This window comes from Vespa mandarinia, chromosome 6 (assembly GCF_050613455.1).
Source record: "Vespa mandarinia isolate Hongniang chromosome 6, ASM5061345v1, whole genome shotgun sequence".
In the NCBI taxonomy this organism is placed as follows: domain Eukaryota; kingdom Metazoa; phylum Arthropoda; class Insecta; order Hymenoptera; family Vespidae; genus Vespa; species Vespa mandarinia.
In genome coordinates, this window is record NC_140815.1 from 5,019,340 (window position 1) to 5,047,010 (window position 27,671).

General features: G+C 35.3%; 1 protein-coding gene across 1 annotated transcript in view; it reads right to left on the minus strand.

Annotated features, from left to right (window-relative positions):
• Positions 1 to 27,671, minus strand: part of LOC118440970 (kin of IRRE-like protein 1) — a 282,991-nt gene that overhangs the window by 59,464 nt on the left and 195,856 nt on the right. The window contains exon 3 of the mRNA XM_035864751.2: positions 22,969 to 23,180. Coding sequence (XP_035720644.1) covers positions 22,969 to 23,180 — 212 coding nt within the window. The remainder of the gene's footprint in view (positions 1 to 22,968; positions 23,181 to 27,671) is intronic.

Consider the following 27,671-nt stretch of genomic DNA (forward strand, 5'->3'; position numbering starts at 1 on the left):
GGAGTCGGATAAGCCGGCCGAGATATTTCTCTTGCTTTTTCGTTATTTTGGAAGTTAGCTGCATACGTCGAACGTATAGGACGCTTTATCAACGAGGTTATGGCGCGGTATATCCACTTTCCTCCTTCGTTTCTCTGACTTTGCCTTTTTCTCTTCTTTTTCCTTTTTCTCCCTATCTTTTTTTTTCTTTTTTTTTTTTTTTTTACATGTTATGCACTTGAAATCGCTTTTGGCATATAGAAGCTTTCGTGCGAACATATGTAACAAGCCACGGGATAATCTCGACGTAAAAATTTCGCATTTCCATTCGCAAATAGACAGAATCTAGTTCGAAACATACATATTCTCGTTAAAATCTGAAAACGATTTAATATATAGTTGTACATATACACGCGTGAAAAAAAGTTAGGCCCTCGGGTATTTTGAATCGGTATTCAAATCTGAATTTTTTTGCTTTTCCAGGAGATTACATTAAACCATTTACAGATATCCAAGTCATTCAGTTTAATTTTTCTATGAATACTTTCTTTATTAAAAATTAATAGGCTTGTCTTTCCTAATGAAGATGAATAATTACATGAAAAAAATGATATAAGAAATAATGTACTTTATTATTTCAACGAATAAGGAAATTTTGAGGATAAATTGAATAAAGATTTATTTCATCATTGATCAAAGTTTTAATAAAAGTACAAATAAGTTCTGACAAATAACATTGTCACTTCGTATAATAAAGTTGAAATAAACGACTATTCTGATTTTATTTTTCGACGGAAATAATCTCATAGATATGTTCGAATCTCATTAGCGAATATTTGAATCGTAGGAAAAGTTGTTCGAAAGCAAAAATAGAAGGAAGAAAGAAAAAACGAAAGGGAGGAGGGAAGGAGGGAGGGAAGGAAGGAAGGAAGGAAGGAAGGAAGGAAGGAAGGAAAATGGTATAGTGCACGTATCACGTTTTATCGTCGATAATCACTGTAACGTCGTCCGGTTCGGCAAGCCGCTGGGAAATAATATCTATCGATCCGTGATATCGTTCATATACCTTCGGGATTTAACCGGGGACGAGTTCTCCATTTTTGAAATTTATTTTTGAACGATCGTAAAATCGATGAAAGGACCCAATACTCGAATGCAAAAAAGCAAAAAATTTTTCCTAAGCGGATCCAAAAGCGCAGCTAGAACGGCGATGTTCGTAGATGGCCGTCGATGTCCACGTATTAACCGGCGAAGTTCGATATACCTACGAGCAGGATTTCCGAAAACTCTCGAAATGATCGAAAATCGACGCTGAATGGAGGGTGATGTCGTTACCAGGGTATGATTCGCGGTATTTCCGACGAAAGCACTTAATCAAGCGCTCCACGTTTCGGCAAATTCAATTTCAAGCATCCATCGTAACGGCCCGATATCTCTTCCCCTTCATCTCCTCGTCCACCTGTCTATTTCTCCCTTATTCTCGTTTGCTTTTCCTCCACTATTATGCTCTCTGTTCTATGCATCAGACTTCTTCTCTATTTTATGCCGAGCGTATGTCTTTTTTCAACAACTCGTTGAGCGTGAACGCGATGAGATTTTCGTTAAGCTCATATCCATCCTCTTCCCCCAAAACACACTCTCATTCTTACTATTACACTTGTAAACAATTTATGTCAATTCATGATCGCTTTTCAGTCTATAATTGGGCACAGTTTTGAAAAAATAAAACATTTGTCCTCTTGTTAATCTCGAACGTGCTGTTACTTTCTCCCAGTGATATTCTTCCTCATTTATCACTTGATATCTCTCTCGAGTGGTATCTTTTCTTTTTTTAATATAATTACTTGAACAATGATTGTGCTTTGCAAAAAAGACGATGTCAATATATAAAATTAATCGCATAGCATATGTCGGAATTTCAATGAATTATATGTACGATCGAAAATATATGGTCCGAAAAGCGAACAATGATGTCACATATCATTTAATTCCACGATACCAGGATAAAGGATATGATGCGGACGTTTTTCTCATTCTTGACGATATATCTGTAATAAAATCGAATATGTGATCGTTGAAGAAAATGGAAAAAAGCATGTCGTATTTTTCGAGATATTGAAGCAGCTGATGAGGCTGTAATAAAGCTCGGCTTTTCGTTCTATCTCACCAATGTAATCTCCTTGTAGCGTTCATAGAACTTATCGAAAATGTAAATTTCATGCAGCATCATCGCTGCTTTCGTTCGTAATTTAAGAGAATAAAATCGAAGCGCATTTCGAATAAAGCGAGCGACACTCGCAAGTCATAGTTACTCGACGTTTCGACGGATATCGCTTGGAAAAAGAATAAAAGTGAACTATTCTCTCGAAGTCATTCATGAAATCGCAAAGTGGATTCCGATCTGACTGGAAGTATCTTGAACGCGACTCTTAGATACCTGTCTCGGATAAAAAAGATTATTTCTTTTTTTTTTTTTGTATTTTAATAATCCTTTCGAGAAAATACTGATAGTATATTTTTTTATATAAAGATATTAAACGCATTCAATTGAAACGTTTATACATATTATAAAGCCATCATTTATGAGATTATAAATATCAATTACAAGAAAAAGTACGGTTATGACGAAACATATTATACAAAGACTTAAGGATCTTGAATGAAAACATTGAGTTATACATAATCATATATATATATATATATATATATATATATATATATATATATAAATTAATTACAGAATAAAATCTATTGTCAATGACTTTTTAAAATATAATATTTATAAAATCAAAATCTATATAGTTTCTCTCTCTCTCTCTCTCTCTCTCTCTCTCTCTCCCTATATAAATATACATTATTGCATATTTATTTTACGTGCTAAATATTATTTATAGTCAATAATTCAAAAAAATTAATGAAGTATAACTTAAACGATCGATATACATTTATGTATGTATGTTCTCTCTATAATATGTTACATCATTTTTTTACTATTTAATTAGAGAATCGATATTGTATTTTTAACACAATTTAATCTTTAGGAATTACGAAGGAGTTTTAAATTATTTGACTTAACATTCAAGTTTTATGAAGAAGTCATATTTTTGTTTTTTCTCTTTTTTTTTTTCGTTTCTTTCTTTTTTTTTTCTTTTTTACTTCCATCGGATTACTGAGCTAAAGAGAATTATGTAAAAGGTCAATCGATATGCGTACATGTCGTATCAAAGGAGAATGCATCGACGAACACAATCCTTTGTCACGAAAACTCGCAACGTCGTTCGGTCCTCCTATTTCCATCATTTCTTTCTTTTTCTACTTATTCTCTCGTGCACGGCAAGATAACGCTTCTGCTCGCAGAAAGAAAGCATATATACGTCGTTGCTTGCATATCGAAAAAGAGAAAGAATGCATTCACCGTTGCGTTGGTATACGGACTTTCCGTGCGCCGATCGATATCGTTCGATACCTTCGTAAAAATTGATATGGATCGAATGGAAATAGCGTTGGGAGGGAGGTATATGGGGGAGAGGAAAGCACGAAGGGAAGAAAAATCACGGGAAGCCGTATTGGGAATTATTTTGCCGTCTCTTGTCAAAACGTATCCGCATGTAGGCGCGTACTGATTTTTTTTCTTTTTTTTTTTTTTTTTTTAAATCGCTTTAGGCAAACGTAGAGGGAGGAAAAATGAGGAAGAGAGAAACCATGATCTTTGGAAATACGAGCGAATGCTTTCTTTAGCGAGTATACGTAGATATCTATATATATATGTGTGTGTATATATACATATATCTATACTATATATACTTTCCTATGGCAGCGAGGGGACAAGGAAAAAAGAAGGCGAAAAGGAACGATCGATGAAGCTCGAGATGCGCGCACAAAGTCGGCTCCTTTCGAATTTTCTTAAACGAAAAATTGGCTTTGGATAGAGCGACGATAGTTTCGTTGAGTACTCACTAGAGCTCCGTAAGCGTTTTACTTCTTCGAGTATTCTGATAGATGGAAAGAGTTTAAAGTTGGACGACGAGGATGATTGTCGTGAACTTGCTAGTTCGATTTCTCTCTCTCTCTCTCTTTCTCTCTTTTTTACTTTTCGATAGATTAAAGAGGTCAGGTATAATACAATGGCGTCTGGATACGAGTGAGTTTAGTGATGTTCGAGGATATCTGCGTCAAGCGTTCTATCATTGAGCATTGCATAGCTCGTCGGAATCGGACGCACGAAGCTTTTGTCGTGCCTTGAATTCTATAGTTGAAAGTATTCAGAAATGTGGTTGAGTTGCGAACGCGATACAGAAGGGAAAGTTCGTTTGCGTTCGAACAGACTGGAAGAGAATAACGTGGAGAGAGTATTGAGAAAGGACAAAGAGAGTAGTAGAGAAGGGGTCAGCCTGTAGAGGAAGCTTGTAATGGCAATTACTAGTTGTAATCAATGGGCCTCGCTCAGACCGCGCCGATAATTTCAGGGCCGGTTGGAAAATAGCTATTCTCCCTCTCTTCGCATACGAGAGAACATTTGTAGGAACTGTTCGCACTTACACACTTGCCGCTGTCTCTACCTTTCTACCTCTCTCTCTCTCTCTCTCTCTCTCTCTCTCTCTCTACGATCAAGTTAAAGTTACGACGTATAGTTTTACTCGTCTATTTCTCTAAATATATAGAGAACGAATAGAATAGCTACACTACAGAGAATAGAATGACCGTAATTTTAATCGAGTTAATTTAAAGCTCTTATATATGTGTTTGGTTTTATAGGTATACGGAAAAATACGGTTTGATCGGGATTCGTGCTTGGATTCACCATTATATTTTTAAACACTAAGTTTTAAAACACTAAGTTATCCAAAACTTCGTAAATTCAATTCTCTCCCGTAGTTTCTTATTTGACCCTAACTTGGGTAAATGTTTAAACTGGCAAAGTGACAAATGGAATTTGTGTGTAAGATTGAAATGCGAAATCGTCGATGGACGACAATTGCAATGTAGGTTGAATTTTATCCTTTTAAATTATTTTTAAATGTAAGATCTTTATTTAAATCATTTAAAGGGAAGAGTAAAGAAATTATTTACTGTATCTTGGAAAAACGTTTTTGAATGAATAACGTATCGTTTGTCTACACTATAAATCACACTTAATTATTCAAGGCTTAAACTTATTGTTGAATTATTAGAATATGCGATCAAGTGTGTTGCTAGAGCAACAGTATAACGTAGTAGTAGCTTTAGATTCCAGTGCCTTGACCATAGTGAAAGCTTTCGTGTCAATTGGTAATTCCTACAGAGAGAAACGCGCCTCACCGTCTGTGGCAGGAGCCGCTATTAAGTCAGACAAGTGGAAGCGCGTTAAATTTCAAGGGAATGGTTCCCCAATAGTAATAGCCAAGCACTGTCAGACGAGCAGAAACATTACCGTAAGTGGTGAGAGTATCTGTAGTCGGACGAACTAGCTTTAAGACTGCTTGAAATAGAAATTGGAGTAAATTCTATATCCCCCTTCGAAACGTGAACCTTTTGAGCTAGCACTATTGATTTTTGCTATTGATTGAAACTTTGCCGGGTCCTCTCTCTCTTCCTCTCCTCCCTCCCTCCCTCCCTATTCTCTCTCTCTCTCTCTCTCTCCCTCTCTTTCTCTCTTTTTTACTCATAAAAAATAAATGTCGCTTTTGCCACGAACGAAACATGAATTTTTAGTAGGATTCGAATAGCAGATGAAAAGTCAACCACATTTTGCATTAATGACTAAGCGGAATAGTTAATGGTTAGTTAAGAGATTAATAAGGATCTTCTTTAAATTATTCAATGTGATATCTTTCCGTCGAGCTATGACGTTGATCCGACATCATCTAACATTCTTTGGTAGTGTAACAAATTTTGTTCATTGCATAATTCAACATTCTCTTTTTATATTCGGAAATTAAGATTGTTGTTTTTGACGTTGCTTTAAATAGTTCCTGATTCGATTGATTAATGAAATTTTTCGTAAATCATGTGGTAGGTATCCCACGTCGGAACAAATTATAAATCGCATATTTACTATTTACTCGTTATTGGATGTAGAATCAACTGCAGATTTTATTACATATTTTTTTCATAAAACATATACGTGTATACTCACGCAGAAAGTAGAACGAGATTGGGAGAGAGAGAGAGAGAGAGAGAGAGAGAGAGAGAGAGAGAGAGAGAGAAATAGACAGAAAAAGAGAGAAATATAACGAATAGATCGGTTCACAGCCATATTTACAAACCAGCTGTGGTTATATCAGGATGTCATATCGAAGAGAATAAAAATTGATTTGCCGACAGTATTTGTGTGTGAACCACGGGTGCGAATGGACCAAATCTGCGATATGCCATTTATCTGTCTCTCTCTCTCTCTCTCTCTTTCTGTTTCTCTCTCTTTGTTATACTCTTCAGAAATTTGGATTCTATAAGACTATGGCACTGGTAAACGCAAAATTACATATTGCAAAAAAATTCCCTTATTATTCTGTCCCCGACCTCGAGAATATTGCCACATTTTCTTGAAGAATTATTTATCTTCAACGATGGTATGCGTAGCAAGCTACTTTCCTCCATACGCGACCTTTCTTTTACGAGGGAGAATCGCTTTTCAAATAAAGCCACGATCCGCCACTGTTACTCCTTCCAAGAAATATTTTCACTCGTCGTAAATTTAATCATAAATTTTACGTGCCACGATCGAAAATTTTTCACGAAAATCCGCATTAAAGCTTTTAACGGATGTTAATGGTGCGTTAAAAATGCCATGGGATGAACATTTGACGCTCTATTAAATCTCGCGTATGTACATATATTTGTATGAATGTATATCGTCCGTGAGACCCCTGTCTCTATAACTATCTACGTGTTTTTCCATTATTTCGCGTTTGCTTTTGGATTATGTTGACGATAGTATATTGAACGATTAATTTATTAAAATGATCACGGTTTGTAATCTTTCGAGGATAATAGATGCGGTTATTATTCCTTGGTGTTTATATCGGAAAAATTGTATCTCATAATTTTATTCGCTGTCTTTAGGAAAATAAATATATTTGAAAATATTTTCGATTAACGTCAAGAATCTTACCTTATAGAAAACTGGGCCCCGAGCAATGGTGTGATATTTCACGTAGAGAAAATAAACGATTATCGACTATCAATATTATTTGCATTTAGTGAAACGTTTCTTTTGAAGTGTTTTTAGAGTATAAAGGAAAAAAGAAAAAAGAAAAAAAAAAGAAAAAAAAAGAAAAAACCGATTATCAGTCGATTTGATATTTTAAATATAAATTAAAATGCGTTTCATTAACGAGACTCGTTCGTCGGAATTGTTTGCACTTACAATTAAATATAAAGAGGTTAAATAAATTGATTAAACGAAAAGGGAAAGGGAGATGAAGTCCGTTTGTACATACGAGTTGTACAATAGTATCAATTGAGCAAAACAATTAAATAAGTTATTAAATTTTAATGGATAAAGCGAATAGTAAACATTTCTATCAATCATTCATCTTTAATTTACTTTACCTTTAACAAACTTTTCTTTTATGAAAGATTACTCCTTTTTCATATATTTACAAGTAAGTAACATAGACGGACACGTAGAAAAAGTGTGAGATATCGGAACCATCGACGTTTCATCCCTCTATGTCAATAAAAATGTCAAATTTTATTTGGAACATTCGTCGCGGCCATCCTTCATGTTTCTTGTCAATGGACGGTCGTCGCCTCGTCGTTGGCCGTTCTCGCACCCTTCTTCTTGGTATCGTCGTTGACGTCGACGGAACTAACGCGATCGTCGTATTCCTCGATAAAACCGGAAGACGAGCGACACCTCGTCGTATATGTCGTCTAAACCACGTGTACGTCAAAACGGACGCAGGTGTTTCCACTTTTGTGAAATACGACCTACAAAAGTGACGTGTCGTTCTCATCCCGGACGTTTCGAAAGTGCACCCCTCTCTTTCTTTTTCTCACTTCGGCAGAAATAAGCGAAGAAAAAGGTTTCCATACGAATCCAGTGCATATTTTTTTTAAAAAGCAAACTCTATGACGCAGTAGTTTTCTCATGAGATCTTAGATTATTTATGAGAAAGAGAACAAAAAAAGAAACTGCATGCAACGTACACTTTTACGATTTTTCGTTTATTTATCGTCATGCTGTTGTCTTAGTAATCATCCATAAAATTCTTTTATTTTCTTAATTTCAAACAATTAAACAATTAATTGAAAGAATGCGCTGTCTTCGGGGAGAATATCTGTTGAAGAATAAAATAGATATTGACTATTGAATTTTAGAATTTCAGGGAGTATACATCACTTATAAAAATTATATATGCTAAGATTTTAGTAGGGAGAATATCTGTTGAAGAATAAAATAGATATTGACTATTGAATTTTAGAATTTCAGGGAGTATACATCACTTATAAAAATTATATATGCTAAGATTTTAGTAGGGAGAATATCTGTTGAAGAATAAAATAGATATTGACTATTGAATTTTAGAATTTCAGGGAGTATACATCATTTATAAAAATTATATATGCTAAGATTTTAATAAACATCGTCGAAACTATTATAAAAGGTTCTCTTTAAAATCAAACCGTAAATGTTCTATATTGTGACATATTATAATACGAGTTATGTAAGGTTGCAACAAAGCAAAGTGCAACGATATACAAGCTAGTCGATGCAAGTAGAAATGTCGTCACGAGGTCGTGAATTAATTCGAATCTCAGCCTTCTCAAGTTCTACCCGGTTCCTCTGCCTTTGTAGTAATGGTTGTTTTTTAGTTGTGGTTGTTTTTTAGTTGTGGTTGTTTTTTAGTTGTTGTTGTTTTTATGGTTGTTGTAGTTTGTTATCATTATGGTTGTCGTCGTGGTTGTATGGATATGTTTGGTGTGGTTGAATGGTTATGGTTGTATGGTTATGGTTATGGTTGTATGGTTGTATGGTTGTCGTGGCCGACATCTACCACTAAAACTACAATGACAAGTATACAACCATAACCATACAACCATACAACCATACAACCATACAACCATACAACCATACAACCATAACCATTCAACCATACCAACCATATCCATACAACCACGACGACAACCATAACGATAACAACTACAACAACAACAACAACTAAAAAACAACCAATAAAATAGATATAAAAAGAGAGAGAGAGAGAGAGAGAGTGAGAAAGAAATATATTTATATGAGACAGTAAATTAAAGAAGAAAAATATAATAGTTTAATAAATACATTAAATATATAATACAATGAATATAATAAACAGGAATATTTAAGTATCTCTTAATTCTTTCTAACACTTTTTAATTTATTATACAATCGTCACGAATGTTCTCGGAGATTCATCGTTTATAATTATCGCATATAAGTATCGAGAATAAGGAGTATTCCTTTGGCCATATTTATCTTCAAATATGGCAATTTGCATTCCACCCAAAACTACGTGAAATAAACTTTCTTAGTTACTCTAAATTAAGTCATAAAGTTTTCCCTTATTTAGATATTATCTTATTATTAATGATTTATAATTTATTCATCTATACTTTATTTATTCATACTAACAAAATACATTATAATTTTCTCGTTAATCCACTCATTTTCACATATTACATATTTATACGAAAGTATATAGATACATATAAAGGGGTACTACTACAAAATTGAAAATAAAGTCGTGCTTGAGATACTTTCTAAAAGAAATCGAGTGAAATGTGGCAAGATTTGAACGCATTGAATTTTCTAGGAGAAAAGGCAAGGAATCGGGAACGAGGAATCGAGAACGCGGAATCGACGCAAGGAAAGAGACGTACGAATATAATCGAAAAGATCATTGGAGCGAGAAAGAAATGTATCGACTATGAGAGAGATACCTCAGGCTTTCGCGAGATTTTTTGACTGGAACTCGTAAAGAGTAGGCTTCGAAAGAAGGTTCGAGCGTGAGAAGTAGCGAGAGAGAGAGAGAGAGAGAGAGAGAGAGAGAGAGAGAGATAGAGAGAGAAAGAGAGAGAGAGAGAGAGCGAAAAAAGGGAGAGCAAAAAGAAAAGAATTACGAGAAAAGTCAGGATGCTTCGTTTATTTATTCATTTATTTATTTATTCATACGGTGACCTAGCGCCCTTAAGGCTACTGAGAGCACTCCTACGAGATATACGAATGGCGGAGGTCCAAGAGTCGTAACCGGAACGCGCCCTCTAAAGCGTCTACGAAAATGATCGTAAATAAGAAATATCTTTCTTTTCTTTTTCTGCGTGTCATTTCCGCGCCGTTTTTCGATACAACCAATTTTTTTAATCAATTTTATCATACACCTCGGAAACATTGAAGTATATCAAAGCTACGTATAAAGGATTTGCTTGCGTGCATGAGTTCCTGCTTGCGTGTATGCATGCGTGCGTGCGTGCATACTCGAAATATTCAAAAAGCTTCGTCAATGAAAAAATGAGACGTCTACGAATACTCATATTATAATATACATTTTAATCCGAGATAATCGTCTATCTTTTTCTTTCTCTTTTTCTTTATTTTCTTCTGACCGGTGTGTATAGTAGTCGATCTCTCAAAAGAAGAACGAGTAGACGAGTTAGGAAAGGGAAAGAAGAAGTAAGCTCTAGACCTCGACCGTTTCGCCATTGCTTCGTTTCAACCCTTTTCCTTCTTCTTTCTCTTTCTTTCTTCGAACGATTTGAATAAGCCTTCCGTAAGCCTGAAGCTCTTGGTCTTGCGTGTACGCCCGCGCGCCAGTTGAAAAGCCGTGCGATGTTTGCCGAATGCCACTTCGTATGCCGGGGACTTTTCCAAGTTTTTCGAGAATGTGCGTATTTCTATGCTTGTATGGAAGTAACCATTTACGAGGGAGATAGAAGAGAAGGGACGGTTAGGACTTTAGGAGGGAAAACATCGTCGCTATTTCTTTTTGCTCTCTCTCGCTCTCTCTCTTTTTCTTCTTCGACTAAAAGGTAAAGTATTACCTTCTTTTTTCCTTTCCTTTTCTTTTTAGTTCCTTTGAAATCATCGTAATACGTAATTAAAATCTTTAAAATTGTAAAAAATATTTCGATTTCGTTCTTTGAAACTCAACGTTCAATATATTTATATGATTTTATCAATATTGAAATGTAGAAAGTGTATTACGTAAAATTATATTTTCTACGCACGGATTGTTCTTATTATTATGAGCCTTCGTAATTTCCTTCATTCCTTCTCATTTTATCTTAAATAATAGATATTGAGTACACATTCGATGCTACAAACCGTATTGTTTCTTTATGAGATCGATTGAAGTACGAATACGTTGATTTCCTTTTTTCCTTTTCCTGCTATTAAAATAATCCAAAAGATAATATTATTAAAGTAATAAAACTAATAATATCTTTTGTAATATATGTCATTAGAATTTCGAGCTTGCTGAATATAAACATAATAATCGCAGTTACAAATTATACATACTATATATTTGAATGTTTTTATCAATGATAAAAGTTTAGTTTTTTTTTTTTTTTTTTTTTTTTTTTAATTGGCGTAATAGATGGCTGAAGGAAATAAATATACGATTTCAATAGATTTCGGTATCAGTCCGTTGCAGGGATCATCTTTCATTTTGAATGTTTTTCTTTTTATTTCTCTTTTTTTTTTTTTTCGGAATCGCCGTACAATTTTTCCTCGATTCTCTTCCTGGTTTTCATTTTGTTCCTCTTCTCACTTTCTTTTGCTTTTAGATCCATGCATTTCTAACCTTTGCATTTGATTATTCTCGCCCCCTTTATAAATTTTCTCTTTCTTTTTCACCTACCTTTTCTTTCTCCGTATACGGACTTATCCTTGTTAAATTTTTACGGTCAGTAGTCAGGTACGCGAGTCGTAGTACGAGGACAAGCGACGGGTAACGGCGTGGCAGGAGTGAAATTCGCTACGGAATCGTCTTGAATTTATGAAGCTACATCTCGATATACCTTTATACGCTCTCAAAGATACATTTAATCGAATATTTTGACTATAGCGAGAATCCGGTTATTCTTCTTCTATTCAACGATTCTCTTTCTCTCTTTTCATCCTTTTCCATCCATTCTTCTTTTCTTACTTCATCATTCGAAACATCAAATTCATGCTGATCGATTTCAGGAACGATATCCTCACATTATCCGCTCTGACTTCTATTGACCCCGGAAGGATGTAGGCCGAAAAATTCTATCGAAGAACAATCCTGAAAATCCATTTCAGTTATTCCATTTTATACTTACCGTTGAATTTTTGAGGACATTTCATTTGTATTTGACGCGATCATAAGAGTTATATCGACATTTACAAATATGCGCTCACAAATTAAGATACATTAAGTCCTTTGTCTTTTTTGAAAGTAGTATCGTTGTTTTCAATCATGTGTAACAATGATTAAAATGGAGACAGGAAATTTTGGATAAATTAATGTATCATAAAGTAAAAAATTCCGAACGTATGTTTCTTTTTTTTTTTTTTTTTTTTTTTTTTTTTTTTAGTTGGAACGAAAAACAAATGATTCATTTAATCTTTTATCAGAAGAGAAGCGTGACGTATGTTCGTGACGAGTTAACTTGATCTCTCCAATTAACAGGTTCAGGAAATTATGAAAGAGAATAAGTTATTCATTGATTGATCGGAATTAACCATATGAAGAATCCACCTGTATATTCTTCTTTTTACGAGATATCCCTATTGGCCAATCGATACCAGTAAGTCAATAAGTCAAATGGATATGACGTTTTAATTATAACGAGTTTGAAAATTGCATAGTATACAGAAACATCGATAATATAATAGCTATGATTCTAGCTAATTTTCGATCTCTCTGTCTCTCTCTCTTTCTCGTTACATTTGTATTTTCCGTACAGTTCGTTTTGTTTCTTATCAACTACGATTAATCTCTCTTATTTATTTTTTATCTTGTCAACCGCAAGCAATATCAGCAGAGTAATATTAATCGATAAAATTAATTTTTAATTAAAGAAATTTCATTAATGATCAATTAAGTTAGATAAATGTGGATGAGAGAGGCGTACAGCTGAATTCTTTTTTGGGATTGGAAGTTTTCCGAGCAAGCTTAAAAGTTACGATAAAGCCAATGAGCAGTCGTCGAGGTATTTAAGCCTAAGTGGTCTAATTCTCACCGACCGAATAGCTGTCCTTGGACTCCTTAGTGCCTCGTTTACCGCTCCGTGCGGATACGAATGCCGGGAGTAAAACTGTCTGTGTGGGTCTTTATTGGTTTTACTTACCTGTTAAGAACTTAGAGAAATTTCGAGGCTATTCGACTGCGTCCTCATTATCATTGGTAACTAAACGTCTTTTGCTTACCTTTAACGATATCTACGATAGAATCGAATTGGAAAATTATTCTCCCAAATGAAATTTAATTGTAATTGCCAATAATATCGACAAGGAAGAATAGAATTCATTTCTATTCGTTATAGTTAATGGACAAATAGAGGGACCACCTATATCTTTGATGACTCGAAAGTAAGAATGAAATATATTCTTGGTTCTGGGTTACGGTCAAACGTGAAGGCTAGTATTCATCCGGATCTTTGGTGGGATAAGGAGCAACGGACATTTTTCTCGAAAAATGTTATCCGACGCTATATGTCTTCGGATAATGTAAAGAGGAGAGAAAGAGAGAAAGAGAACCGAGGGTTCGTAAGAATAATGCGAACGTTTCCAGAAGTCGACGACAGCGGAGCGGCGAAATGGATTTTCGCGAGTTTTCCATGGGATATAGGTTATGGGTCGAGAAAGAGATGAGGCGAAGATTGGGCAAATGGGAGAAGAGATGGGAGAAGAGAAAATGTGGAGGGATGGGGGTGTAAAGGAGGAGGGTTTAGGAGACCGGCGAAAAAGTAGCCGCGATTCGTATAAAGTGATTTTAAGTGAGAGTCAGCTCGCCATTTTTCCAGGCGAAAGTTCTTTCTACTGAGATATGGCTGCAAATATTAAAATCTGCTGGCCGGTTGTCAGAGTCCCTGGGAGCTTTCACGTAACTCTGCTTTGTCAGTGACTCTCATTCGCAAAATCATCGAGATAGTTATTAGATATATAACGATCAAGTGAGGGTAATTTTGCAAGACAGTAAATCGAGCTCCTATGTCTCTTTCGTTCCTTTGAAACCATACGGATACGTCTGTTTCTCTTTTTTCTTTTTTTCTTCTTTTCTTTTTTTCTTCTTTTTCTTTTTTTTTTTTTTCTTTTTTAATGAACTATTAATTTTACTTTTGTAAGTTTGATAACAGCTTGCGAGAACCACTGTAAGGTAAAGCCAGCAGATAAGTGCTGCGAAGTTAAAAAGTGTTAGTGGTAGTGATGGTGGTGGTGGCGAGAGAACGATAGGAAGAATGGCGAGGTAGTTTTCCCAGTAAGAAACTTGTTAGGTCAGACGTATTAGCGAAATCGAAGATATATCGCTGCTTACGTAGGTGTGGATTTGAACTAGTGCGAAGCAGCCGATCGTAATGTCCGCCACTTAAGGAGCTACCGCGAGAACTCGTGTCTAATCTAAACTCTTGGAAGAAAGGAAATGCGCCCTTGTGTTCTTCGTAATAACGATTTTAGTTGGTTAATTGCGACGTTAAATTATTTCTTTTTCGCACTTTCTCAATAAAAAGGTTATCGTACGTAAAAATGTTTTATTAAAATTATTTTAAATGGTATGTAAAGATATTAACGAATGGAAGTTAACGAAGAAAGTAGTGATATTAACATATAAGAAAGAAATATCACTGAACAATAGATAAGTTATCGTCACGTATGATAAAATCCATCTTTAGGACTAAATGGGAGGGGGGAGGAGGGGGAGGGAGAGGCGGTACATGATACAAGTATTTTATATAAAAAGAAGAAAAGAAAAAAAGGAGTAAAAAAATATAGAGGAATAGGAGGATGAAAACGAGGAGAAGAAGAGCGATTGAGAGACCGCTAGATGTCTCGTCGACGGTATTTCTAGTGAAATATTCGCCTGCAATAGAACGACGAGGAAAATTTGGTATACTTATTGAGTTATGTACTCGCTCCGCGTTCGTACGATGTATCGAGCCAATTTAGGTGTCTGCAGTCAAATCGACGAGTAAGAAGACGTCGTTGGTAGGTGTGCGCCGATGGTGATGCCAATGGTGACGATGTCGATGATGGTGGTTGTGGGATGTGGCCCCGAGGAGATGGTTACATGTAGAAGATAGAAGAGCCGATTTCTATGCCAATATTTGCGAAACATTACGGTTCGGCACATATCCACGAGACGAACATGGGACGAATTCTATCTCGTTGTCGAGAAGATCGTTGAATTTTCTCCCTATTTTTTGTTGGAACATCTTTCTGGAAATCCGAGGGAGGTAAAAGAAACAGTAAGAATCTTTTTGATAAAAATTCTCTTTCGTAATAATTCGAAACAATCTAGAAAACCCTCAGATGTCGTAAATTAAAGATATTGTGAAAAATTTTTAATGGAATCTTTGAGGAAGAAAAATTTTTTTTTTTTTTTTTGTAGAATTTTTTTTCTTTTTCTTCTTTTTTTTTTTTTTTTTTTTTTTTTTTTGAGTAGATTCTATGCTCTAACGATTGATAATAAACATAGTGAATGAATAATTATTAGAAAATTTTATTATTATTAATATATTTTAATGAAATATATACCGTAGAAAATACGACCGATTAATTACAATTTCTTACGTCAAGTGAATGAATAAATACTAAAAACTTTTCCAGCAATTATGTGTTCGTTACGTTGATATTCTACTAAAGATCTGTTAATTAATTTCCATTTCTAGGATATAAAAAAGCTTCTTCAATAAACTCGAGAGGTCGCGCGAATAAAATGCTTCGTTAAAGATTTTCGTTAAGGTCAGATATTGAAAATTTAATAAACAGTTGTGGTAGATAGACGATGCGAAAGCAAACGCTTTATTAAGAAAACTCGAGAAGGGTAGAAATACCGTGATAACGAAACTATGATGTACAGCGAACGATTTTGCGAATCAAAGGATCGATCAATCGATCGATAGGATAGATCGATTCGTTTCCTTTTTTTTTTTTTTTTCTTTTTTTTTCTTAATGCGAACCGTTTGCCTCGTCGGTGCGATGATATACTCGATTGAACTCATACGGCTGCTGCGCGATTTCATCCCTCGTGCAAATTACGGCTTGCGACGTTTTCGAAATTCGTATTTCTTTCTAGTCGATAAGCCCGTTAATTCTTGGCCGTTATGGCCAAGCACGGCATCCGATGGTGCATCGAACGATGCCGTACGTTAATTCGTCGGACATTTATTTAACCGCACGCTCTTCCTTCCTTCGATATCCCACTAATTACGATAGTATTCGAGAGCGTAACGATCGTACGGTTACCGTTAAAGGCCACGCCAAATGGAGTTTGTGCGCGTTACTTCGGGCCAAACAGGTGGCAATTCTCTCGCGGAGTCTCACGGGTTTCTTGTCGGAGCTGCGAACTAACGCGATTACCGCTCGTTTTTGGTTAGCCGCTCTTTCTCTCTCTCACTCTCTCTTTCTTTCTCTCGATGGCCGAGAAATACTTGAGCTTTGCGTCGCGGCTTAAGCCTGGGCCGAGTCGAGCCGAATCGCGGCATCGTCAAACGTTCTTCTCGGAGAGAGTTTACTTTTTCTTTCTTTTTTTTTTTTTTTTTTTTTTTTTTTTTTTTTGCCCAATGCTCAGAAGGAGCTATAGTGTCGAGGAAAGTTCTTCAACAAAGGAACATCTACTTGGAATAATTCGCTCGTAGTTAGCGTTCGAGGTAGTTTATCACATGGCGGTTGACAACGGTTGTTCCTTTCTATGCTAGTTCAAGTTACGAGAACCCTTCGGCAATTGCGCGCACACTTTGGTAAACCAAAACCAACGTGCCTTGTGCTTAGCAACAAGGCGTACGTATCGTGAACTCGATTATTCTCTGTATAATCGTAAGCGAAGCAAGAAAATGTTGTTTATTTTTTGTTTCCATCGACAGCGCAGTGCGAATTGCGAATACCATCTATTCTTTTTACTCCTTTATGATATTTTTTATCCGTATTAAAGAGGTACGAGGAAGAGAAAATACGTTCGATTTGTCGATAGAAGAAATTTATAGGCACAATGAAAAATTCGATAACAATTCACATTTCTGTTCATTTTTTTTTCTTTCTCTTCATCCTCTTCGTTACATTCGATTTAACGCTGACACCGATCGTTGCATTATAACTTGTCCAGAAACGTTAAAGGTAAGGATATCTAAAGTTAAATTCTCAAGGTAATCGTCGCTCGCGATATAATCTGACGGAGATTTTCGGCGAACGTGTTCCGGCTTCTAAATCCACGCGAGATCGTAGTCCTTCCGATTGGCTTCTGAGCGGGCGGGCACACTTTTTCTCGTAGATTCCATCGTGCAGAGTGGTGAGAATCTGGTGGGCATACTCGCAAAGACTTCCAAAAATCATGGTACGCGCGAGCCAGCAGCTCCGATTTATGTCGGTCATAAATTCATACGATTCCGTGAACCGTTTTTCTGATCTCGGGCCCGGTTTGTCAACCCTCCTGCTAACTTTTCTACCTTTTCTACCTTTGGCCATTCCTTTTTTCTCCGCGTTTGTTATTCGCCTTTCCAAGGTTCGGCCTGTTTGTTCTTATGGTTAGTTTCACATTCTCTTTACTCTTTTCACAATTCTTTCCCTTTTCCCGTTATCCATGACCACCGAGCGATATGAAATATTTGATGAAATTTAGTTTTGAAAAGATCATCGCAAAAGCGTGAAATCAAGGAGAATAGTCGAAATATATTTTTTCTCTTCTTTGAACGAATTTAATCCCAAAGAAAACGATTCCCGAAGGATTAAATAATCTATTAATTACGTCACATTTGTAAGCGCTCGATATTACATTACAAATATAATCGTAATTACATGATAATAAATCAAAATTCGAATCATTCTTATGATATGAACGATCGTAGTTACTGCAACGAAATTTGTAAACGAAGTAGAAATTGTCAAATTGTTGAGAATTGATCGATGTGATTCATCGCGAATGGTCGCTGACAGTTCTTCTGTTATAGACAAAGATAATAGATTATACTGATTATAGACAAAGAAATGAACTAAGAAACAGTGAAAATAAAATGATTAAATTTTTAGTATATAAATGAAATGTCACCGGAATTAATTAGTAGGGTCTAAAAAGAGATTAAATTATGTATTTTTATTTGTTTATTTGATGAAGTTACTATAGAGTCACTTTTTCTAATTTTACTTTTTCATATCTTATTATCTACCTCTTATATCTTTCGCATTTCCACCGCATTTTCCATTAGTCGACGAATATAAACATATATATATATATATATATATATATATATATATATATATATATATATACATACAAAGTAAAGGAAGACGAGAAAGGATTACCGACTCAAAGGCATACTGCTATTCGTTCATACTTGTGACGATGCAATAATAGCCGGAAAAAACATTATAGTACGACACTTTCAAAAAAAAAGTTGACTATGTCAACACGCGAAACATATCACTTTTCACAAAGCAACGGAACAAGTATATAGTTATACAGATTTTATTAAAAAAAAAAAAAAAAAAAAAAAAAAAATACGTGATAGAACGTCTAACGTGATACAATATAATGTGCATATTTATCTGCGAGAAATGAAGCGATGGAAAAAGTCGGATTCATCCGCAAATGGCAAAATCAAAAAAAAAAAAAGAAAAAAGGAAAAAGAAAAAGAAGAAAGAAGGATAACAAGAGACAGTAGAGAAAGAAGTGGAAAGGTTAATTAAAAGAAAATTTAACATCATAGTTTATTCTGCACGATCGTTGGAATTTCTCATCTGCTCTAATAGTTCGTTATGTCATTTAAATATTATTCTATCTTTGAATGATTTCTCACTGACTAATTCGAATTTATCTTCTAAATAATGGACGGTAATTATTGAAATTCTAATCCGTTTTCCAATTTTCGTTTAAACGAAGACATCGATAACTAAATTGTTCCGACTTGATATTTAATCAAGTTAAGGTACTAAAGTCTTACAAAATTTTGCTTCTTTTAGTTTTCCAACATGGCGCTTTCGTCTTCCTCTTTTATCAGTTTACGACTTCTTGTCGAATTCGTCATGGCAGGACAATGCATAAAGCGAGCGAACGTACGAGAGAGAGAGAGAGAGAGAGAGAGAGAGAGAGAAATGGAAAGAGTGAGAGAGAATAGAGTAGAGTGAAATAGAAGAGAAAGAGAAAGAGAAAGAGAGAGAGAGAGAGAAAGAGAAAGAGAAAGAGAGAGAGAGAGAGAGAGAAAAGAGAGAGAGAGAGTTGTCGAGCGTGAGGTAATGTCGTGCGACAGATTCCGGTTTTCTCGTCGTAGCGCGGTTTCCGCCGTTGTCACATGCGGCTGTTCTTTCGGTAGACAAAAACGTACGCGTTAAAGCCTTCTTGAAAATATCCAAGCTAGTTGTCGCGCTCGTAGCGGCGCAGCTTTATTTTCCCCTTTGAATCTCTCCGAGTAAAGCTCGCTTACTATCCTACATGTACGCTGGAGTCTGTATACTTCGTATAATAGTGAAGCGTCGGAGAGTAGAAAATTTCTCTTTCGTTCTTTCTTCATCGCCGAGCACGTTTTATACGTCGTTCCGATACGTTTCGGAATTGTTAATGCATGGAGATTCGTGCTAGTTTGTAGCGCTCGTCGCATGAACTTTTTCCTGACCTTATCTGTGGAGATATGCAAGAATTTAACACACAATTTCAAATTATGCTTTTGTATATGTTTCTTTGATGCAACAAAGAAAAACTGTCGTGTTACGTCACTTTTTATGGCAAAAAAATAAAAATATGCAATATCAGAAAAAAGAATGTAATTAGGAAATAAAAAGCAAAAAAAGAAAAAAAAAATAGAAAAGAGAAAAAAAAAAATAAGAATAAATACTTTGAAGAGATATTATTAAACTCAAATATTTCTCTCGCGTAATGCTCAATTACATATTCAGAAATTTCGTTTAAATGTGGCACCTCGTAATATAAATAATAGAGATAAGTGTGCGTTCGTGCGTATCAGATGAAAAGGGTAATGGTGTTGCGTGCATATGCGATATGATAATATTACATTATTAGATATGATACAATATGTAATGCGATAATGTAATAATACCTCGATGTTGGCCATGGTATTATTGTTCTCTGTAAACAGGTGATTCTAAACGTATGCGCTTCACAATTTCATTTATGCATTAATACATCGTCATCGTCATGATCGTGATCGTGTCGTGCCTCTCTTTTTTTTTCCTTCTCTTCCATTTTCTCGCTCATTTTCTCTTTCTATCTAATCTTTAAGTAATTATAAAAATGCATATACCTATGCGCATTGAAGGAACGATACGGTCTCACGCGATGACCGGAAAACTAATTTAACACATCAATCTGTGATTCCTATGGAAAAATCGCAAATTTTTTTTCTGATAAATTTTATTTTTAATATGGATTGGATAGTACGATACTTTTTTTTTTTTTATCATCGTAAACTAATTAACTTTAGATCCGCTTGCGACAAATTACCTCTTTGAGGATCGATATGAGAATCATATTTTATCGTTGTTTATTTATTAATTTATAAAAAAGATAGAAAGTGGTCGTTATAATCATTATCATTTTCTACAAAGAGAGTGATTCGTACTTCTAAGATTTTCGTTTCTATTGTCGTGTATTATTAAGGTTCAATTGGTCAAGAAGAGTAAGTCAATTCTATTCGAAAAAGAAAAGAGAAAGAGAGCATGGTTCGCAGAAATTGAACGTAATATGGTAGAAAAAGGAAAAAACCGAATAACAGAAGCGAGTAACGGTAGTAGTGGGAGGTAGTAGTGAAAGGGCATAGTGCTCTGGCAGTGCATCGTTTGCAGAAGGACGGCGGTTAGTCTGGTAAAGTCCACAGGAGCTTGGAGGGACGCAATCTAGGAACTCACGGGAACCAATCTTCTCTGATGAAAATACCTCGATCTCCGTCGGGGGTTCCTAGCGATCCACGGCAGCCAATTTCATTCGTTTCTTTTTTGGAATACCTCAAGTACGTTTGACTCGGTCGTCCTGCACAAGGGCAGCCTTCGTCGTCAACGTATTCGTCGTCGTTCTTCTCTGTATTGCAGTCGAGCAAGTCATGGAATGGACAAAGGAGAAAACGGAAAGAGAAAGATTAAGAGAGAGAAAGAGAGAGAGAGAGAGAGAGAGAGAGAGAGAGAAAGAAAAAGAGAGAGATAGATTCGAGTCAAGAGTTTGAAGGGTGCGTGCGCATAGTCGAGAGAAATAAAGATACAGAGCAGGTTTTCAGGGGAAAGGGAGAGCAAGGAAGAGAGAAAGAGAAATTCCACGTTAGCCCGAAGGTTCTTCTTGAAATCTGCACTGCGACACTTATACCGTTTTCACCCTCACCTCTTTCCACTTTCTCTCTCTCTCTCTCTCTCTCTCTCTCTCTCTCTCTCTTTCTATGGCCTTGCTTCTCCTTTCCATTCCGTCGAGTTTGCTCCCGTCATTCCTATTTCCCTTGCCCTTCTTTGCTTCCGCTCGCTTGCCCTCCCTCGTCGTATGCGCACTCTCTAACCTCATGCGAATGGGTTAAAGGTGAGGGAAAGTGCAAAGAATTGGCGCGGAAGATGGATTTCGGCATCGAAGGATCGAAAGTACGATTTTCCAAGTTATATTCCTGCCGCGAGCTATATGCTTCCCTAGATTCGACCTTACTGTAACCGACTGCTTTGAAGACCTTCCATGAAAGTTACACTTTCGTATGTCGCGGACTTTATGATCGACTACCACTACCGCGTCATAACTCTTCCCACGAAGAACGTAAAAGTAAAACTATTTGGATTCGAGTGCAATTTCTGAAGCCGCGAGATACGAATCGAATATATCAAACGAATATGATAAAGAGTATGTATATACTTTCAATTTTTAAGGGTGTAAGGAATAATTCTCAATGATTATATTTATGATCAATGAAACTCTTTCTTGTATATCATGACTGAATACTTATTAAAACTATAATATTTCTTAATCATAATGCGTGCAATCGTATTAATTTTATTATTACGTGGACCGAAAAGTAATGTCGCTATCTTAAATTAAATTCAAACGAATAAATTTTTAACAAGTTTTTATTTTTAATTACAATCAAATATTGACATGCGCAGAAACGACATTACTTTCCAGTCCACTTAATATTTAGAGGAACTTGAGAAACGAGGTAAACATGATAGGAGGATTACATGTGAAAAGCGATTCCCATTGCAGATTAACTATCAAGAAGGGTTGGGAAAAGCGGTGATTCACGTACGTGTGCGTCATGACACGAGTATGCTGACGCACAAGAGAAGAAAGTTTCGAAGAGAAATCGAGAGAGAAAGAGAGAGAGAGAGAGGGGGGGGGGAGAGGAGGAGAGAGATAGAGGAGGAGAGAAAGTCAGTCGAGGCAGCACGTCTTCGATTGGTTCATGCATTTTTCAACAGTCACCATTTGTTTGATCAGACTCACCTATTCCCCTCTCTTCTCTTACGGACGAGAAGTGCACTTTTCGCCATCGTTGGAAGTACGAAGTAGTAGTGGCAGTACGTGGGTGGTAGTAATATCGTACGAGTGAAAGAAACACTCGATATCGCGTCTCTACTATTTTCGATAAGCTCGTATTCGATGCGAATGATCAATCGAGTTTTTGACAACGTTTGGTTCTGAGTATTTAGCTATATATATGCATAGGATTCGATCGAAATATACATATATATATATATATATACATTTAATCGACTTGATAAAAGTAAGGAATAAAGAGAAATTTATAAATAATTTGGACTTTGTTTTCTTTGTTCTCGAAATTTTTTAATACTTTTGTCATCTTTAAATGAAGAAATGAAGTCATCTTACTTTCAAGACAGATAGAAAAAGAGAGAAATAACGTAAGTCTTACCGATGACGGTGAGATTGTAACGGAAACTTCGCGTCTGGCCTTTTCGAAAATCGACTCTACATCTATATGTTGCCGCATCGTGCCTCTTTATATCATCTATCACGAGAACTGCGGGTCTGGGAAAGGCAGTTCGAAAGTAAGCTCGTGGACCAAATACTCCTGAATCCGAGGAATGTTGCGCTTTGGTCACTGGCTTTTCTCGGGCGTCGATTCTGAAATAAGAAAAAGTTTATTCATAAAAAAAAATTGCTCTCCAATGTACTTACTACTTTATTTTCAAATGTAAAATTTTACGAAGAAAATCAAAATTCACGATACTTTTTATCTATATATAAAATAATCCATATAATACTTTAAAAGAAGAATTGTTATTTCAGGCTAGATTCTGCCTTAATTAATGTCAGCATAATCAAATTAGATTTAATGTAAATAATTGTAAACGTTGCTTGCTTATTTTTAATTATATATTACAGTCATTGGATTAGTATAATGTTATATATTCAATAAATAATATAAATTTCAGATATAAATATAAATTTCTAAAAGTAAACATTTCTATATATTCCCGATAATGGTTTTATATATATCTTGGAACCAATTTTTAAATGTTTTATCTGTCTATTAAAAGGTTTGAAATGAAATAATACGTAATTATTTCCATTTATTTTTTAAAGAGTTTATTCCGAGAGTTTGCAGAGTGAATTCCTAATCAAGATTAATAAAAAATATGTATTGTTTGAATTAAAAAATCTATATTCTTTTATAGCAAATTTTCTTAGATTAATTATATTATACGAACGATATCTTCATATAACGATATATGTTGAATAGCAAAGTATCGGTTTTCACATTCACGAATATCGAATAAAGAGAATTTAACAAACCACGTATTTCTTTTTGGACTGATTCCATCGATTGGTCTCCTCTTTAAATCTGTCGTATTCGCTTTTACAGTCACGGTATTCCACTTTTGCAAAGAATTCGAAAAATTCGCGAGACTGTTGAGAAAGCGTATAAAAAAGTTTCCGGCCAATCCAATTTGAATCCGAGCAATGAATATCGCATCGCCCGACGAAAATAAAAAAAAGTATGAATCTTTCAGAATACGGTGATTCATTGGCAAGCATTTAGAAACCGCATTGAATATTATCCATACGGAGAAAATATAATTATTTTACATCGATAAAATAATTAACAGGTCGATATGATTAAAGCGATACGTAGGGAAAACTTAAAAGTAAAGAATCTCATGCACGCGTACGAGAATAATATGATTAAATTGTTTCCGTGTTATTTGATTGTCTGAATATATCTTTCATTTTTGTCCGATTAATTTTGCAAAAAGTAAAATAGAAAAGAAAAATTCTGTCATTAATCTCGAATCGTTTAATTCTTATGATCCATAGAAATGAAGAAATTTGACTTAGAAATTTATAAAGTTCGACATTATTTCTCACTCGTTAATTTTTCCAAATATTTCATGTGAGCGTTGAATTTGTTACGATTGTTATATCCATTACGATACAGTTTGGAATATTTTACACAAAATAAATTCTAATTTCATTTATTCTATCCAATATTAGAGAAAATTAATGAAAAGTGTTATCTTCGAACGATCGAACAGATGATATATTAATAATTTAATCGAGTATTTTTTCATTTACACGTGAAAAATAATGTTGACACATATATTAGCGAGTGCACGCACACGATTGTGCGTGAAAAATAGGCCAAGTAAATGGCTTTTTAAATAAATGATCAATGATAGACGATGAGAAGGGAGAGAGAGAAAGAGAGAGAGAGAGAGAGAGAGAGAGAGAGAGAGAGAGGACTCAAATGACCCGTTAGAGATTGATGAGGATAAAGCTTCGGGTGTTATGGTTAACAATGTGATTTAAAAAATCGTTGAAAATATTGAGGAAAAAAAAAAACTGACGTGTCGTTCGGTGCAAGAAATGTGTCTTCGCGATTATTTCTCTTCAGTATTTAGTTTCTATGCTTTTCTTCTCGATCGAAGAAGCAAAAGAAATTAGTGAGGATGGTTCTACGAGGCGGAACCATTTAACAAGAAACTAGTATAAGATCGATCGATCATTCAGCTCCATCCGACGAAAGGGCTGATTGATACCTCGATGTTATTTAGCTGATTGATACCTCGATCTGAAACGTTCTTTAATATCATTAAATAAATCACAATGACAAAGTTTATGCATTCGCATTATTAAATTATGAAATTGCGATATTATTCGGCATGAAGAATATTTATATATGATCTTTTTTTTTTCCAAAGATGCTTATTTAAAAATAATTTGACCTTAATATCTTTTTCGATTTTTTACTTCCCTTCTTGCCATATATATATATATATACTATATCTCATTTAAAAATGATTTTAATCAGATCGTGGTATTGGAAAGTGTCCGATAAAAATACTTTGATTAGTGGAATGCGTTCGAGTAGAAAAAATAATGGTGGATAGAATGCGACTCGATGCAATAAGGAAATGCATATTCCTCCATCGTCTTTCGCCTCGCGCCATTTCTGTTGCTCTTATATCCAGGGACCCAGGGGAATCCCACGATGTAGCTTTAGATCCACGTCGATGCGGTGCTGGGTAATATGGAATCGATGTCTGTTTTATGAAACGTTTTATCTCGCCGTGCAGCCCGCTTTCCAATATTTCGCCCGATTCTCGGTCCGCCATCCTCTTTACCACGTTATTCTACGCCGTTTTCCTCCCTCCATGCCTTTCTCCTTTCGCGAAAATATTCACGACCTCCGGAAACGCAAATAACAACGCTATAAGTCGACGCTCTCGATATTTTGTTTCTATCGATGAAAAAATATCCCACGGTATGAATATATCGATAATATTTTCGTATCACAGTTGAACAGTAAAAAATGATTCGTTTACACTTGTCCGACTTTAGATTCGTTAAAGAAAATAGGTTAACGATATTTGTTGTGCCTCGGTATATTTACACAAGTATTATCTTTTCTTTCTTGTCGATGGTTTCATCGAATATACGATTCCAATGAACGGACGCTATATGTTAATTCTTGAATCTTGTAATACGAACAATGTATTTTAATATTTTGAATGATTCTATAAAGATCTGCTTTTTCGTCTCTAGTATTGTCCTCTTCCTATTGCATAAAATACATTTAATGCAATAAGAGGAAAATGACCGCATACTTTTTTCGTTCCTTTGTTCTCGACATAACATCCAGGTAGTATTAGATACTATCCGTTGTTATGCTTTTCACATTGATAATCTAACCACAAAGGAAAACTTACCTTGATAACCAAGCTACCTTGCTAATTTCGTTTTCCTTTTTTACTCCTTCGTTTTTTCTCCTTCGCTCGTGTTTGAGAAAGATAGTAAACGTCGTAGTATCGAAGCAACCTATGACTATATTATTCGATATTTTCAATCGATAAACTAGCGAACGTGGAGTACGATACGCGCGAAAGAGATTAAATAAAGCAAAGTGAATTTCGAACGAGCATTTGTGAATGCATTACACATATACACACCATACGTACACAGGCGAGTGATCACACGGACGTTCGCTACGGAAGGACGATCGAAACCATTACGAAAGATTAATGGAGTGACTCTCTCACGCCAGAGAAGAGCCTCGAACGGAAAATATTCGTCCGCAATAACGTCGCGAGATAAAGAGTTCGAGTTACCGCTCGTAGACTCGTTCTTGTTATTTTATACGTCCTATCGTTGCTATAATTACAAACGACATATACGATACCGAGAGCCTGAAAGATTTAAAAAAAAACTTTCTATAATAATTCTACGTACGAATGAAGAAAGTTAAGAAAATAATAAAAAAGAAGAAAACAAAAAAAAGAAGCTTGAAGAAAACGAAAGCTAGTGAATAGTGTAAAGTTGAAAAAAGATTAAAGTTCGGCAAGGCGAAGGATTACGATAGAAGGTATCGAATCTTTCATGTGACACTTTTACGTCTTGCACGAGATTAAAGTTGCAATAGAGAAAAGAAAATTGTTGAACTCCGAAAAGATCGATGGCTACAGAAGCTTCGGATTAATTTTAACAAGTAAAATTGTTTTCTTTCGTTTGCCAATTGTTTCTGATTCGTCAATCAGAAGAAAAGTAAATAAAATCAAAAGAAAATTAAATAAACATAGTGTAAAACGTGTTACGTGATAGATGAGTCGTGAGAGAATAAACGAAAAAAAAAAAAAAAAAAAGAAAAAAAAAAGGAAGAAAGAAAAAAAGAAATCCAGCTACGTGTTTCTTTTTATTGGAAAACTAAAAAAAAGAAAAAAAAAAAGAAAAAAAAAGAAAAAAAAGAAAAAAAATATTATAACGTACGAATTAGAATACAGCTTTTCTTTTGTCTACGTTCTGTCGGTGACAATGAGTCTCACCGAAAATGTGTGTCGGTTTTCGGTAGATATTTGCGGGATTTTGTCCGACTACATGTCGACGCGCGTCCGTTCGAGGCCAGTTCGGTACGAAACGGATTTTAGTAGAAATAACGACATACAGTCAGACATATCGGGAGTGAGATACGTAGTAGTTGCAGTTGACTCTATCGTGACGTACCACAGATGTTGGGCACCTACAGCTCTTTTCTCCTCGTTCGAATCACCATCACTCTTTCTCTCTCATCGTCACAATGAAAATACGGCCGCGTAAATGGTTGTACAGTTTCGTTAACCA